This window comes from Magnolia sinica, chromosome 18 (genome assembly GCF_029962835.1).
Source record: "Magnolia sinica isolate HGM2019 chromosome 18, MsV1, whole genome shotgun sequence".
NCBI lineage: Eukaryota > Viridiplantae > Streptophyta > Magnoliopsida > Magnoliales > Magnoliaceae > Magnolia > Magnolia sinica.
Genome location: NC_080590.1, coordinates 26222418 through 26238467, shown reverse-complemented (window position 1 = coordinate 26238467; position 16050 = coordinate 26222418). Strand labels below are relative to the sequence as shown.

Here is a 16050-nt window from a genome sequence, read left to right as displayed (position 1 = left end):
TAGGATCACCAATGCACCTTATCTACCTGTTTTTCACTCATTGATGCTTTATGTCCACTTGTGTCTTCAGTCTTCAGCTTTCAAGAGCTCAACTGACTACATGACATATGGACTTATGTAATTGACAAAGAAGATACATAAATTAGTGCACTAATAATTTGGAGGGTAGGTTTTATCTTATCACTGTTTTCAATTGTATGGCCAAGCTGAATCACATATGGGAATGAGTTTTGAGCTCTATGCCCAAAAATGAGTCACGCACCATTTGATTGGATTTGAAAAAAAAGACCCACCCATAGCTGGCATGATTTGGTCACAACTGGACTCCACTTGAGAGGAAGATATAGATGAAAATGGAGGGGTAAAAACATCATTTTACGCTAACTTGTAAAGTATGAAACATGATTTGGCAATTTTAAAATTTAATAATATTTTATGATAAAATTAATATTTTAACATTAATTTCCTCCTAAAAATCCATTAAAAATAAGGTTTTCACATAAATACTATATCTTCGTACTTTCCATGAATTTAAATAGGCCTGAAGTGCACTCCTCTCTCTCACCATATGTGTGGTTATCCCTACAATGAGGACCACCGATTAAGGGTGCAACATATTTATACAGTTTATTTTAAGATCTTTATTTGTAGTTTATCATATGCAAGTGTACAAATTTACTTACACCAACAGGTCAACCACCATACTCTGCTAAAGCATTAAAGATCTCTTAGTGTAAAGGAAAAGGAAGCACCTAACAAGCACTTGACCATTATGCTTTTTTGCCGAATTATTTTAACCTAAAACCCATCTCATACCATTTACCAATACATAGTTCTAACCACATGAAAAATTAAGTGAATGGAAAGAATGTTGCACTTGATCGCTCAAGGTTGTATATATACTCTGCATCAGGAGGAAGAACCCTGCTAGGGCTCTCAATGGGCCAGGCTGGGGTTGGCTTTGACTCGGATTTTGAATCGTTCGACCTGACTTATTCAATATTTTAATTTTACCACCTGAGCCTGGCAGCACTAAACCTGACCGTCCTTCTCTCACATTTCCTCCATGAATAGCAAGCAGGTGTTAACTCTTTCATTGTTTTAGTAACATATGCTGAGTGCTGACCTTTTAACCATGGGCCATGCACGGTAGGGTCCACTAGGTTTAAGATCCTTAGCCATGGTGGCTGGTTCTTTCTTCTCATCCCACTTCTACCTGACCTTTGTATGAACAGAAGGATTTATCTCACATGGTCTAACATCATAAGGCCTTCTGAAGATCATGAACGGATTGGAGTGGACCCATGCTGAAAGATGGCCCAAATGGGTGGACCTACAAGATCCGACAGTCTACATAATCTTAAGACCTTCACAAAGTCATAGTGAACATTTAAGGCCTGTTAGGATATTAAGTTACTTATGCCGCAAGTAACATGTCTTAGTTTCTATTTATTAAGAAGATACATGTTTCCGTAGGCAACTAATTCATCTACTTCTCCTGTCTTAAGTCTCTCCAATGCCTCTTTTCAACTACTTATGAAAAAAAGAAAGGGTAAAAAATATAACTAAAGTAATTAAATACTTTTAAGTAAAAAAAGTTACTCATAACTAATCATAAACCAAACTTGCCTATTTTTTTTCGTGGTATATATCCAATCCAGTTCCTTAATGATCTAACTAATTACCGTGGGAGCAAAGCAAAAAAGTCTTATCCCTTCTTTAATTCTATAATTAAGATGGCCATGAGCCAGATGTACAACGGATATATAAAACTCTATTCCTCCTTACTCTTAATAAAAAAAAAAAAGAGAAAAAAAAGGTATATTCGTATTATTGGATATAGGGAAAAGTTTCCATGCTGTCGAGCTCATGGGAACTTCCTGTGAGGTTGAGTTGTGTGGGCCCACCGTGATGCGTGTCGAACATCTACCCAATCATTCAGATGCACCATTCCATGGTGTGCCTAGGTATTAAAAATCAAGTCAATTCGTGACTTGTGTGGGCCACACCACATACAAAATTTGAGAGGGGTTACCCTCCATTAAAACATTCATAATCATTTGTTGGGCCACCGAGATGTGGTTCACAAATCCAGCCCATCCATTATGTGTGTCCCACTTGGATGAGGGATCAGACGAAGTTTCAGACGCATCTAAATTTCAGGTGGGCCCCATAAAGTGATTTTATATGTTTTAGGCATGTCTTCACATGATTTTAGATGGTATGGCCCACCTGAGTTTTGTATATGGCTGTTTTTTGGCATATACCATAATTTAAAGGGGACCCATCAAATGCACGGTGTTGATGTTCGGCATACAACATAGTAGGGCCCACACAGCTCGACTTCATGGGAAGTTCCCATGAGCTCCACAGCATAGAACCTTTTCCCTTTGATATATTATTCTCGTCTAGACCAAGTTAAAATTGAATTTAAATATTAAATTTAATTTTGATTTTCTTAATTTAAAAATAATGTGGAAGATGAAATGGAAGGAAATTCGTGTAAGACTCACCTACTTTGTTGTCGTCCACAAGTTACACCTCGCTCATATCCATCACACGTGGTTAACCAAAGCGGCGGGTAAGCTAGAAATCCGACTTGCATTCGCCCCATCCCTCAAACAGGCCATGCCGGTGCTACCAGACCCCCTCACCGAACCGTTGTGCTTTGTAGATTAAATGCATCCGAGCCCAGCCAAACGTGATCTTCAGGTGGGACACACGTCTACAAAATCACCATCCGTTAGGTTCTCTAAACTTATTGTTTACTTATTCTGTACAAAAAATGGCACACACCGTCATCATGTGAGTCTTTTTCTTTCATCTATATGGTTGGGATCGCTCGATGAAATATATATGGACGTATTGCTATTTTTTAGCCGTTGGATCTTTACAATGATCCTGACCGTTGATGGGTGATCCCCCAGAAAAACCTCATGACTGAAGGATCTCATCAACGGCCCACCAAACATCTGTTAAAGGAGACGGTTCATATTTGAAAGAAAAGTGGAGAAATATCAGATTATTGAAATATCCCATCAGTAGATAATTATTCCGGGTATTCCCATCGACGGCGGGGCCCATCATTTAAAAGGCTTGGATCACTGCAACATGCCACCGGATCCAACGGCTACTGTCCCGGCTTTAAAATCCCAATAAGTCGGGATGGCTGATTCCGTAAGTCCAGAGGTATTAGCAATTACCACACGTTGGGGATCTGTGGGCCCACTACGAAGTGCGAGTGTCATCCAACACGTCCATTTAGATGAAGACCCATTGTTAGTCTGGGATCAGAAAATTTAGCATGATCGATAAACCAGACGTGCCACACCAAAGGGCACAACAGTGGGCATTGGGGAGGAGGACATCCACCGTAGGAACTTCCAGATGGAATATAGGACCCACCATGTGCTGTTTACGTATCATCTAACTCATTAATCAGATGGGACTAACCAGGATGAAGGTAAAAAACAAAAATAAACCCATTAAAAAAATTATGTACGCCACAACAAGTGGATATATAGGTTTTGGCCGTGATAGTACGTTTAATTATTTTGTGTCCTAAATGAGTAATATATATATAAATTTATAATTATTTACGGTTAAAATAACAATTAAAAATCGATTCACGGTTTGGATAATAAGTAAATATCAGTGATAGGCCTAAATCAGCTAAAACGTACGGTAATTACCATACATTCGCACGCATCTGATCATTCCGCAGCAAACCTCCCTCAGCAACAGTTGCTTAGAAAGGGAGCGAGACGAGAGAGAAAGCAAGAGCTGCATTTTTCCCTTTTTCGCCGCTCAAATGGGCCGAAAATCCCACCTCGATTCCACTCATTCCAATCCATCAACTCATATAAAATAATAATAATATTATTTATTTTTATAATATAATATCTAAATATCATCATCTCTAACATCATATAATGATCTCTCTACGTCTCTTCGACTCCTCCTCTCTCTCGTTCTCTCCATTTCAATGTAAGTCTTCTTCTCCATCGTAATCTCATAATCTCATTCTTTTTAGGTATTTTGATCCTGACCGTTGATTCATAAACCCTCTGTAAATTCTACATCCAATCCTCGCCATGACTAGATCTACGGCTTTTGTAATCTCTCTTCCAGGGTTAGAATCTTTACAGATAAAGATCCAATCGTCGAAGACAACCTCTGGCAGCGATTGGTTTCACGACGAGTGCAGTCGCGGCCTTGCCGTTGACGGCGATAAATCATCGACTAGATAGGAATAGGAATAGGAGTTGGGAATACCAGGCTTGAATTTTGTTTAGAAGCATGGCTCTGAATTCCGAATCGGGACGATCTGAGCAGATCATCTCTCAATTCTTCTTGAAGAGCCTACACATTATTTTAGATTCACGGATTCCTTCCCTTCATTGTCGTCCACATGATCACAATAGTGACCTGCTGTCGGTCTCCCGTGCGAAGAAGAGCGACCGATGGTTTAATTTGGCGCTCGGAGACCGGCCTGCTGTGTTGGAGAATCTGAACTTTTGGCATCGGAGTCTCTTGGATCCGATGATCATTGATGTTATTCTCATCCACCAGGGCCCGCCGGATACGGCCGCGGCTGCGGGTGATCCGTATAATTCACCACGGGCGATGGTGGAGACGGTGATAGAGAGGTGGGTCGTCCAATACGAGTCCTCGAGGACGAGTTCTCAAGTTGGTGAGGGGCCCACGTCGTACAAGAAAACGTACAAGAAATCGATCATACTGTTACGTTCTTTATATTCAATTTTAAGGCTATTGCCAGCATTTCGGGTTTTTAGACAGCTGACGACGTCTACCCAGTCCTATAGTTTCAATCTCAGTTACAAGGTTTCTTCATTTAGTGAACTGTTCTCACGGGAGGAGGAGGGGGAGATGAAAAGTCACAAATTCGCCCCTGTCGATACCCAGTCTGGTCGGCTTTGTGTAGATGTGATGTACCGTCCGGCTTTGTCGGATTTCAACCTTGAGGCGTTGATGGCGTTTCCACCACAGATAATCACAGACTACGTAGGAAGCCCCGCTGCTGACCCTTTGAGGACATTTCCATCATCCTCGGATAGTGCTATCCGTTCAACGACGTTTCCATTGAGAGGGTTCCGCTCACCTTCTTCGACTCCACTTCAACGTCCGCATAGCTGGACTAGTGGCATTCATAGAGCCTCTCCGACAACAACCCATCCTTTCAGTGTATCACCTCCAACTACTTATCCCATTGCTCCCATATATTCAGATTACCGCAATTCACCTCCTGATATATATGGCCAGAAGACTGCAAACTATAGGCCATCATCAGCTCATAGAAAGGGCACGAGTTTCGACGAATGCCGGCTTTCACCTCCATTCTCACCATCCCTGTCCCCGTCCCCGCCGACATATTTTTCAAGCACTAACCCTCTGCATGCCCGATTGCGTTCTGAAAGTTCCCCTGTAAGTATCCCGCTTCCTGCAACGGGCAGAAGTCCCAGATATCTGAATCCTAATTCGTCCGACCCAAATCGACATTTTCTACCCCCTCCGTCCCCACGAAGTGTAAGGGCTGATCATTCATCCCAGGACTCTCCATCCGAAAGCAGATCTTTCAGGAGAGAGTTCTACTCTGGAATTGTCGGCCAGAAGGTACGCTTGATCTGTGGACCTGTTATTGTAGGTTTTATATGATATGAGGTTCGGTGTTCAGTCCTTTTACTTACTGATGCCGGGGACTTTATTTTTAGGTGTTTAAGGATGCTAGAGATGATTCGGGGCGCTTCTCGGGAGTGGTGTCTTCCAGCGGTTCTCCCCGGATTGGATTTTCAAGGAGTTCAAGCAGACTGTCTTTCCAGGATGACTTGGATGATTGTGATTTCTCATGTCCTTTTGCTGTTGATGACGTCGATTCATCGGATTCTCAAGCAAGGTAGTTATTTCTTACCCGTATTATTTCATGGTTGTGATAACATGTTTTGATGTAGTTAAAATCATTTACCGTCAGTCTGTCACTATATATAGCTATCTCCGGCTTTATGCGTAGTTTGGATGTGACTGAAAATAACATCTAGTGCTATTAGTGGGCCATCGAATGGTGCATTAAAAAATGCACATTTGGGGAAGTTCCATGTCAAACTTGCTGGAAAAGGTTGCACACCTGCATTTCATTAAATTCTCCATTCGTGTGCCAGCAGATACGGAAGCTTCCAGATGAAGCCTTATAGATACTATGAATGATAGAAAATGACCCAAGCATGTTGGTTGGCTTTGTATGACACCCAAATCTTGACGCCCTCCAGTAAGTACCGCATCTGCATTCACTCCCAATGTTGGTGACGGCTCAGGATCTGCCTCCAGAATTTTCAGGCATTGAGATCATCTCCTCATTTTGGTGCTTCATATTTACCTTGTGCAGGAATGCTCAATATGTTAGTCGTCCTTATCTTACAAAGTTGACAACCTACAGAACTGATGCCGTTTATTTCATTTATGCTTTTAGTGAGTTTGTTTTGTTTTGCAGAGATCATATTGTTTGCAATGCACAGGATCTCCTGTGAATTCTTCCCCTAGTGGTTGGTTCCTTTCTTGTGTCTTCATCAGGTCATTTGTTCCTCTACTTGGCTTACTTCATTCTCATTACAGTTAGGGTAGGTTTCACCAGACAAATAATGTTTCTGACTGGTTGGTCATGCTTCTTTCGAATCCTGTATAATGTCCTGAAAGGTACTGTAGCATCTCCATCTCAACAGTGTGATAAAAAATCACACCCAACACACTAAACATTTTTTGCCAGACTTATGTGCATGCACTAAGGTCATGTTTAGCAAGGTCTTTTTACTTGCCAACATAAGCATAAGCATATTCTTTCCCATGTTTATACATACCCTTGTTTACCATATTCATGTGGTCTATATACAGTTAGCTACTTCATGCTTTACTACTGATTTCGGGCCAGCAATCTAAAGAAGAGGGATTGGCAGAAGACTGGAAAGAAGATATGTTTAGCAGTTTGTACTAGATCTTGGATGGGTTTCTTAACGAAGAGGAGTGGTTTAGTGACTAGGGTGGAAAAGGGTTGTCTGTTGGATTATGGGAAGTACTGCTGGCAAAGCGGTAGACTGGAGTGGTTTCATACCAAGGAGAGATACCAATATGGACATGGATTTAGAGAGTAGAGATACGAGTCTGCATTTTTTTAAATTTTGGCATGTATAAACAGATATGGGTATCGCATCCAATAGTACCATGAGAAAAATAGCTAGGAGTTGAAGAAATAACTTTTCTTTGAAGCGGAAAATTCTATTGAAAAGAAGAAAAAAAATTAATGGAGTAGAGAAGACAACTGAGAGGCTGTTTGAGAAACCCCTTCTCTAGCAAGGGAGTCCGCCAACTAGTTCACCTCTCTACGAACATGCATAAAAGATGCATCAAGGAAAGATGCTGATGGTTTAATCTTAGAAATGATGGAAGACAGTCTCCAAGGCTTCAATGACAATCTGGAACCACACACAATCTTGTTCATAGAATCTCCTGCAACCATTAACAGCCTGAAAAATAACTCATTGAATAGTTCCAATCTCATGTTAATAGCTCGAATTTCCATATTTTAGGAGTTAGCTTCCCCTGTCAGATGTAGTATAGAAGCTTGATATATCCCTTCTCATCTCTGAGAACTCTCCGATGCCTGAAGTTCCCAAATTGTGGATCAGTTGCCCTCAACATTCATGTTCGAAATGATCATGCAAAAATGTGGCCCACACTGCCATAGGGGAACCCTTGATGCAATTAAGGTCAATTGCTGCTTTCCAATCAACACTGAGATCTGACATTGAAACCCCAAACAACTACTTAGTTGATAAACCCATATCATCAACATGAGTTTGACTTTCATGATTATTATTATTTGAAAATTTGACTGTCATTTCTATCCTCAAAATTCTTTTACACCATTCTTTCCAGTGTCCCCAAATTGATGCAAAAGGAAGCAATCTGCAAAACTTGTCCCCTTTAACCACAAGGACCAAACTCTGCACAGCTTATCCTCTATAACCAAAAAGGATCTGCAGGCCAACCACTGATTAAAACAGAATGAATTCGGTTGGGCCCAAGTAAATTCAAATAGTTTTGAGAAAAATGTTCTAACTTCCCTTGCAAACTTTTAATGGACAAAAAGGTGGCCCACTGATTCCTTGTCTTCCCAACACAGGATAGAGATATTCAGAGAGAAGTTCTATCCAAATGCGGTCCAAAGTGAATATCTTGTTGGCAACCACTGGCCGATTAAAGGTTTTGACCCTCGGAGGGAGCTGAATCCCTCAAAACTTTTTTGTGCATGGAGGTAGCAAACCATTTTACAGAAGCATGGCCTTGAAGGAAAAATTTAACTGAGACAACATGGCCTTTGAGGAAAAAATTAACTGAGAAAATGCTGTTCATGGAGCAAGTCAGTGTTCTTTTTTCTTCCTTTTTGGGGGTCAAATGATCCTCATTTTACCCTCTCAATTACTCCTTAATTAAAGGGATTTCATTATTACAATAGTTCCTTGGAAAAGATGAGTTCCACCAGCGACATTGCCTATAATGCTATTTTTGATAAGAACTTCCTTGAATCATAGAGCCTAGGAAATGGACAGGCCAGCAGGGTGTTACTGAATTGCACTCCTTTTGAAAGTGAATCCTTCCAACTTTGAATCCAATACCTTTTTATAGGTTTCCCCTGCCTCATTTTTTAGTGTCTCCAAGCTGGCTAATTTGTTTCCAAATAGCCAATTTGGTCTCCAAACTTGAGGTACCCCGGAAACACCTCCTTCTTCCATAGTAGTTTGCAATAATATTTCTTGACAAACAATTCAGTTTGCTTCCAAAGGTGCACTGCCATTTGGAAAGCGAGGTCCTTTTTTTGATTGCACTCTTCCTACCCCAAGCCCAACTGCCTTTGGAGACTTCTGAATATGCCCCCTCGTAATGAGGTAGAATTTTTGCCACTGCTTCAGACTTGTACTCTAGCTCCTGCTCCCGCTCTTGCTTCGCCATCCCCTGCTTCCTGGCTACTTATACTTGCTAACATCTTAAAGTAAACACTTCCTACCTTCACATCTGAATCTATTGTTGTTCTGCTTCACACCTCATGCAACTAAAAGAAAATCTCATTGGAGTTTTTCCAACCCTTGGCCACCACCGTGGGAAATTCAAAAGGAATAGTTAATAGGGGGGGATTTAAAAGAGTAGCCTTAAATTTAATAAAGGTGATGCAACTACTGAAGAATAAATGATTTCTCTTCTAAGTTCTAAGTAGCGATATTCTTTCTTTGAAATGTTCTACCACCAGGTCCCACAGATTTTGACTTTGGTTGGCTCCACGTGGGAGGATCAAACATTCCGGCAGAAGACTTTACTGTTTTGCTTCCATAAGAAGTGCTAGCGGCAACACCCTCATATACTCGCATCAACATTAAACATGACACTTTTTGCTTAATTTCACTCTTAACCCGGAAAAAAAAAAAAATGGCGTTGAATTTTGGAGAACGCCCTTTAGGACCTGTTTCGATTCGTTGAAATTGAAAAGTGGAAATCTCTTTTTCTATCGGAATAAAATTTCCACCCTTTATTTTTTCTGTATTTTAAGACTTCCTTGGAAAATCAATTTCCATTTCCCGGAAATCAGCCCTTTTCATTTTCCATTTTAAAAGCTAAAAATGCAATTTCATCACTTGAGAGGAAATTCATTTTCCTTATTCTCCTTTCCCATCTCAACCTTACTTTGTCTCTTTAATGCGGGGGCATTTTCACCCCGGGCTCGAGTGGGGTGGCTTGTGAGATACAGGGGCACACTCGGGGTGGGCGGCTTGTGTGAGGCAGGTGGCTCGTGAGATGCGGGCCCCACCCGTGTGACTCGGGTGGCTCGTGTGAGGCGGTACCCATGTGTTTTGGGGCCCACGAGGAGGGTTCGACCGAGGGCCTAACCCATGAGACGTGGGGCTTGGGTAATGAGATAAAGGGATCAATTCTCCATACTTTAACAGTTCGAGCTTTTAGAGCAAGTGGTTAATTGTCCTACATCAAATTGGTATCAGAGCAGGAGGTCTCGTCTTCGAGACTCCTCACCGGGGGTAATTAATGCGGGGGCATTTTCACACCGGGCTCAAGTGGGGTGGCCTGTGAGATGCAGGGGCACACTCGGGGTGGGCGGCCTGTGTGAGGCAGGTGGCCTGTGAGATGCGGACCCCACCCGTGTGACTCGGGTGGCTCATGTGAGGTGGTACCCATGTGATTTGGGGCCCACGAGGAGGGTTCGACCGAGGGCCTAACCCATGAGACGTGGGGCTTGGGCAATGAGATAAAGGGATCAATTCTCCATACTTTAACAGTTCGAGCTTTTAGAGTAAGTGGTTAATTGTCCTACATCACTCTTTCACCATTTAGATGATCTTAACCATGCGGGCCCATACTTAGTCAATGCTGATCATCAATATTTCAACATGGAGCCTACTGTGAGATGATCTTAACTAGGTGGGGCCAATCGTGAGTCAACCTAAACACTTGTATTTCCACATGGGCCCATAGTTAGCGATCTTAACCATATGTGGCCCATGCCCATGTTTATTTCCCATTTTGGGCCCATCATTGGATGATCTTAGCCATATGTAACCCATAGTTAGTCGATCATAACCATGTGTATTTCCATGTTTGGCCCATCATTAGATGATCCTAACAATGTGGGGCACATCGTTAGTCGATCCTAACCTTGTGTATTTCCACATGGGCCCATCGTTAGTTGACCTAGGCATGTGTATTTCTGCATGGGCCCATTGTTATACCATCTTAACCATGTGGGGCCAATGCAAGTCTATTTGAACTACGTCTATTTCCATGTAGGGCCATCATTTGATCCCAACCATGCACATTTCCATGGTGGCCCATCATTGGATGATCTTTGCTATGTGGTGGTCCACCATTAGTCAATCCTAACAAGTAAGCACATGTGTGATGGTAAAAGATGGGTCATTGATCGAGATATTTATTGATGTGTATACCAACTACCAAGAATTTTCTGTGGAAATATAAGGCGGCTTCCAAACAAAAAAAGGAAAAAAATGAAAGGAAAATTAGACCAATTTCCTTGAGAAAATTGGTGAGAAAACAAACACTTAAAAGTAATGTTTGATTTCCACTAATTTTCTGGGAAATGCTATTTCCAGGGAAATCAGTTTTCCTCTTTCTGCAATGAACCCAAACAGGTTCTTAAGAGAAAAGATCTCACTTTGAGACACTTGCCCGCCCACCTACGCCCCCATAAGAAAAGAGAGAGAGAGAGAGAGAGAGAGAGAGAGAGAGAGAGAGAGAGGAACAAGAAAGAGAGAGAAAAGGAAAAAAAAAGGTGTCATTGGGAAATTTCCGATGATTGATTACAATATCTGGATCCCCCACTTCAAAACAATTGATAAACCTTCATCCTTCACCTCGTATAAGAGTAAGCCGAACATCTTGACAACAACATAAAAGAGGAATGGAGAGAATTTTTCCTTGTCGAAGACCCATTTGGCTCGAGAAGAAGCCTTTTTCGCAGATCTGTTAATGACAAACAAAAAATGAGCTGTTGAAATATATTCTTTCATCTTACTTTATCCATATCTCCTCGAGTCATTCCTTAAAGCATATAGACAGAGCGCCTATTGTTGCAGTAAGTGTGAAAAGTGGCAATTAATTCAGGTGCAGGAGTTGGGAAGCATTAATTTCAGAATCTTATCAAATTTAAACAGCTAGAAAGCCGGACTGTGCATGATTCGAGGTGGGAGCACCATTTGGATAGTAGGTTTGGCAATCAAGGGTGCCCATTCCACATGATCAATAGCTTTTTGGCGTCTGTACTGATAACTCCCCACTTCTGTATGTGGTGGGGCCCACACAAGTCATGGATTGACTTGATTTTTGAGACCTAGGCCCACGATGGAATGGTGCATCCGACTGATGGGGTAGATGTTCGAAACACATCACGGTGGGGCCCACACAACTCGACCTCATGGGACGGTCTTGTGAGGTCGAGTGCATAGTACCTTTTCGTACTATGCGCTCGACCTCATGATAAGCTCTCGTGAGGTCGAGCTGTGTGGGCTCCACCGTGATGCGTGTCGACCATCAACACCTTCAGGCCCTAACATCGACAATGCTATGGAAGAATTGAGTGTTCTTGTCGCCTTTCCTTTAACCATATTTCTCTCGATCTCTACCTCCACTTCATTTCTTCTTACTTTAGAAAATTAGAATATTCAGCCAACAAGGAAGCATGTCTTTGGCATTCTTAGTCGGTTAACTCACCCCCCTCTTCCCTAGTGTCCAGCTCATGAAGATCATTCAAAATACATTCTGCTGCAAACTAGAAAAAAAAAAAAAAACTCTTAAAAAACCAGTGATGGAGAGGTCATTGTTTTTTTTAGGAGCCTATTTGGCTTAAGCAGGTAGACATTTTTTGTTAATTTTCAGACAAGTTTGTCATTAAACTTCAAAGATGTTGATTTTTTAAGGTTTTATTTCCCTCTGTGAGTTTTTTTTTTTTTTTTGGGAAGGATAAGAGTGTTTTCTTACTAAACTTTCTTTTTTTAATTCGCATATCATTGCCATACGACATCTACAAAGATGTATATAAAAACTTGATTATTCAAAATTAAGAAAAGAAAACAAAATACCACATTTATATGGACCTAAATCTGTCTTCCTTTTATTCTCTCATGCTTATCTCTTTTTACCTACACCACATATGACGCGAAGAGCTTTTAGACTTTTTCGCTCCCACAATTAGTTTCGTACGATGGAAGGCTTTCAATATTCAAAGGGCATGGAATGAATTCAGGGGTATTTTAGGAATGGAATAATGTGTCTGTTGTGTGGTGTATGGTTCATATTTCACCTGCAAAAGCCTGCAATGGCTTATATTTCACCCACATCTTTGAAATTCTTTGATGCAAGTAGTCCACTGGAATCCTCTCTGCATGTAGCCTGCATGAAATGTAGTGGAAGGGACCAGGAAACAAGGAAACAAAGGCTCTATGGCGCCCACTGTGATGGCTCTGTGAAATCCATTCATACATCTGTTGCGCTGGCCAATTTTAGGACATCAGCCCCAAAAAGAGGCAGATCTAAATGTCGCGTTGGGCCTCAACATATGAAAATGTGGAGATGGATCGCTCTTAGTTGAAACCATGAGTCGCATTCTCTTTTTCTCTCTCTACGTGTAGCCTACGCCTTTGCAAAAGCGTTTTCCTCTTCCGATTTCTTCCCCCCATCTCCTGTCTCATTTTCTCTACACGTGCACGCACCACGTCCCCTAGTCTCACTAAGACCAAGTTATTAGTATATTTTATTAAAGATCCTCCAAGATATTAATATATCCAATTGAGGATCTTCTAAGACAAATCTCTAAAATTGATCTCTATCTTTTAGAAATCTCTAAGCACAACTCACATGTGAGGCCTACCAGATATCATACTAAAACATGTCAGGGTTTTAGCCATAGATCTCTTTTTTGTAATTTTAGATGCATCCTACCTTTCATGTCATACAGGATCTCTTATGGGAAGGAAGCTCCAGAAACTACTACAACTTTCCCATCGGCCCGACAATCCCAAGATGCTGCCGTTGGCATTCTCGTCCACATGCTGAGGACTGCGCCCCCTCTGCGCCAAGACAGCTACTCATCTCAATTGTCCAAGTCCGAATTTGATGGGGAAGTTAGTGCCTCAGCATCCTTTATGTCTCGGAAAGCCTCTGATGCGTTGGAGGAGCTCCGCAGCTACAGAGAAATGAAAGACCTGTTGCTTTCACAGAGCGGAACTCAATTGCAGGATCATCACTAAAGCAAAAATCAAAGTAGGCTTTTCGGGTAAGCCCTTTTCAACTGAATATCAGCTTCAAGGGATTCAACATCATTAACTTCATACACAACACACCAATAGCATGGACGGAATAGAGATGTAGATTCACATAGAGTAAATGTATATGTATGCCATAACTGAAGGCTTGCTGCTATCATTCAAACATCCATCACCATAGACTATATATATATATAAGTTGGTTTTTCACTGATTTGAATATGTTTGCTTCCCATCTGCGGGAGATTACCTGGCCAGGTACTCTGTTTGCGTCTGTGTGCATACATGCTTGTGTGCTTGATGATCTGGTCTCTCAGGTCTCGCATGTAAGAAAATGCAAGAGGTTCATCAATGCCACAAGTATGTAAAGTGCAATCCCCGTCTAGATGCCCTGCATGTGCCAGTCTGGCGTAAGAGAGGAAGATCCAAGCCGTCAATCAGATGTGATGAATTTTTGAACACCATAACCGGCGATTGTTGCAGAGCCGTAATTTATAACCATGCATATACTGGGAGGTTTGCTAGCCCCCCATGCACTCCTCTCCACACACCTCCCTGCAAGAATAACATCCCCTGAGTGTGTGGGACATCAGACTAGTGCATAGGGTGATCTTAAGACACTACTGAGGTAGAGTAACCAGTGCCTAGCATTGCAGGGTGACCCCAACACCAGGTTCTGTGGGGCCCACTGTGATGTATGTGTTTTATCCACATTGTCCATCCATTTTTCCAGCTCAGTTTAGGGCATGAGCCCAAAATTTAAGCATATCCAAAACTCAAGTGGACCACACCACAAGAAACAGTGGGGATTGAGCACCTACTGTTGTAAACTTCTTGGGGGTCACAGAAGTTTTGGATCAAGCTGATATTTGTGTTTTCCCTTCGTCCAGGTCTGTGTGACCTTATGAATAGGTTGGATGACAAATAAACATCACTGTGGGCCCTAGGAAGGTTTCAACAATGGATGTCACCATCCCCAATGTTTCTGGTTGTGTGATCCGCATGAGCTTTGGATATGCTTCAATTTTGGGTTCATGCCCTAAAATGAATTTGCAAAACGGAGGGGATAAAACACATACATCATGGTGGGCCCCACAGTCCTGACACTGTGTAGCTAAGTGGTGTTGGCGTCGCCACACAATCTGCGTCCAGAAGGTACGGTTTTAGGTATTTTCTGTCATTGACTTTGTAATAGTGTGAGTATTTTAGGCTGGTTGTGAACTTTTCTCAAATAGTCTATGTGGAAAATCAAAGCTGTGCAAAGGGTGGGCCACACCATTAGCACTTGGGTGGGCCAAAATAGTACACTGAATCATACCATGATGTGTTCATACTATATTTTTGATGCAGTGTCCCACTCATTGTGTGGGTCAGCCTATCATATCAGGTGATCATCTTGATGTGGCTTGCATTTTTGCAAATACTGGATATACTACACCTGGCACAGTGCGAAACAAGTGGCTGTATTGAAAGTTTGTGAACAGCTTCTGTATGTTGTGAATCCCTCCATTGTGTTTATCCTACATGCATGGCAGCTATTTGATTTGTGAAATTACTTCACAGTAGTCCATTACGATGCAGTTAGCCGGTTATCACTTATGATTGTCGAGGGTGAGCCGTGCAATTGAGTTGGAAGTGCCAGAACTACTGGCCCCACATGGTTTGTGGTTTGCCCCTTCTGCCCCATCACACGATGATCTGGGCCACTTTTATAGAAGGTCCCACCATAGACAGCCCACGTTGGGGAAAAAAGAAAAAAACTTATCAGAGATACTCGCTCTCCATGTAAAACTGACTTAGAAACAACGGTCCATCTTTCAACAAATCCATGGATGATGAGGATCTCTGAGAGGAGGGATCTTTGCCATGTACGCCACCCACTGTGGGACCTACAAGAGGAGTGGATCATCATGTGGTGGAGCTCGGTGGCCGTCTTTAGTTAATTGTCTCACGTGATTCATTGGCCGAGCGATTACATGTAGGGGGTGACTATGGGCTGACCGGGCTACGTGGTCCCTGAAAGGCCAGGGCTTGGGCCATTGGATGGCTGGACTAGGGCTTGAAATCTAGGCTCAGTCCGTCCCATTTTCCAGGTGTGTATAGGACATGGTTTTGTAATATAGACTATAGAATCCATATATTAGCACAAATATAATAATATGAAGAATTTGATACTCTGGTAGTGTGATGGATGATACAC

The 16050-nt window shown here is 42.0% G+C and overlaps 1 protein-coding gene and 1 long non-coding RNA gene across 2 annotated transcripts; both read left to right on the top strand.

Annotated features, from left to right (window-relative positions):
- The first annotated feature begins 3776 nt into the window (after positions 1-3776).
- On the top strand, positions 3777-14064 carry LOC131232522 (autophagy-related protein 13a). The gene is made up of 4 exons (XM_058228814.1): positions 3777-3987; positions 4132-5634; positions 5733-5914; positions 13544-14064. Exons 2-4 carry the CDS (start codon positions 4300-4302, stop codon positions 13833-13835), a joined length of 1809 nt encoding a protein of 602 aa, XP_058084797.1. The 5' UTR covers positions 3777-3987; positions 4132-4299; the 3' UTR covers positions 13836-14064.
- LOC131232523 (uncharacterized) lies at positions 10398-11300 on the top strand. The gene is made up of 2 exons (XR_009164878.1): positions 10398-11143; positions 11184-11300. It is a non-coding gene; the product is annotated as an uncharacterized LOC131232523 (long non-coding RNA).
- Positions 14065-16050: the final 1986 nt, after the last annotated feature.

Excerpts from the sequence above, each read along its gene's own strand:
- LOC131232522 (XM_058228814.1), top strand. The coding sequence starts at position 4,300 with ATGGCTCTGAATTCCGAATCGGGACGATCTGAGCAGATCATCTCTCAA. Across the intron at positions 5,635-5,732 it reads CTGGAATTGTCGGCCAGAAG|GTGTTTAAGGATGCTAGAGA; the intron begins GTACGCTTGATC and ends CTTTATTTTTAG. Across the intron at positions 5,915-13,543 it reads TCATCGGATTCTCAAGCAAG|GATCTCTTATGGGAAGGAAG; the intron begins GTAGTTATTTCT and ends CATGTCATACAG.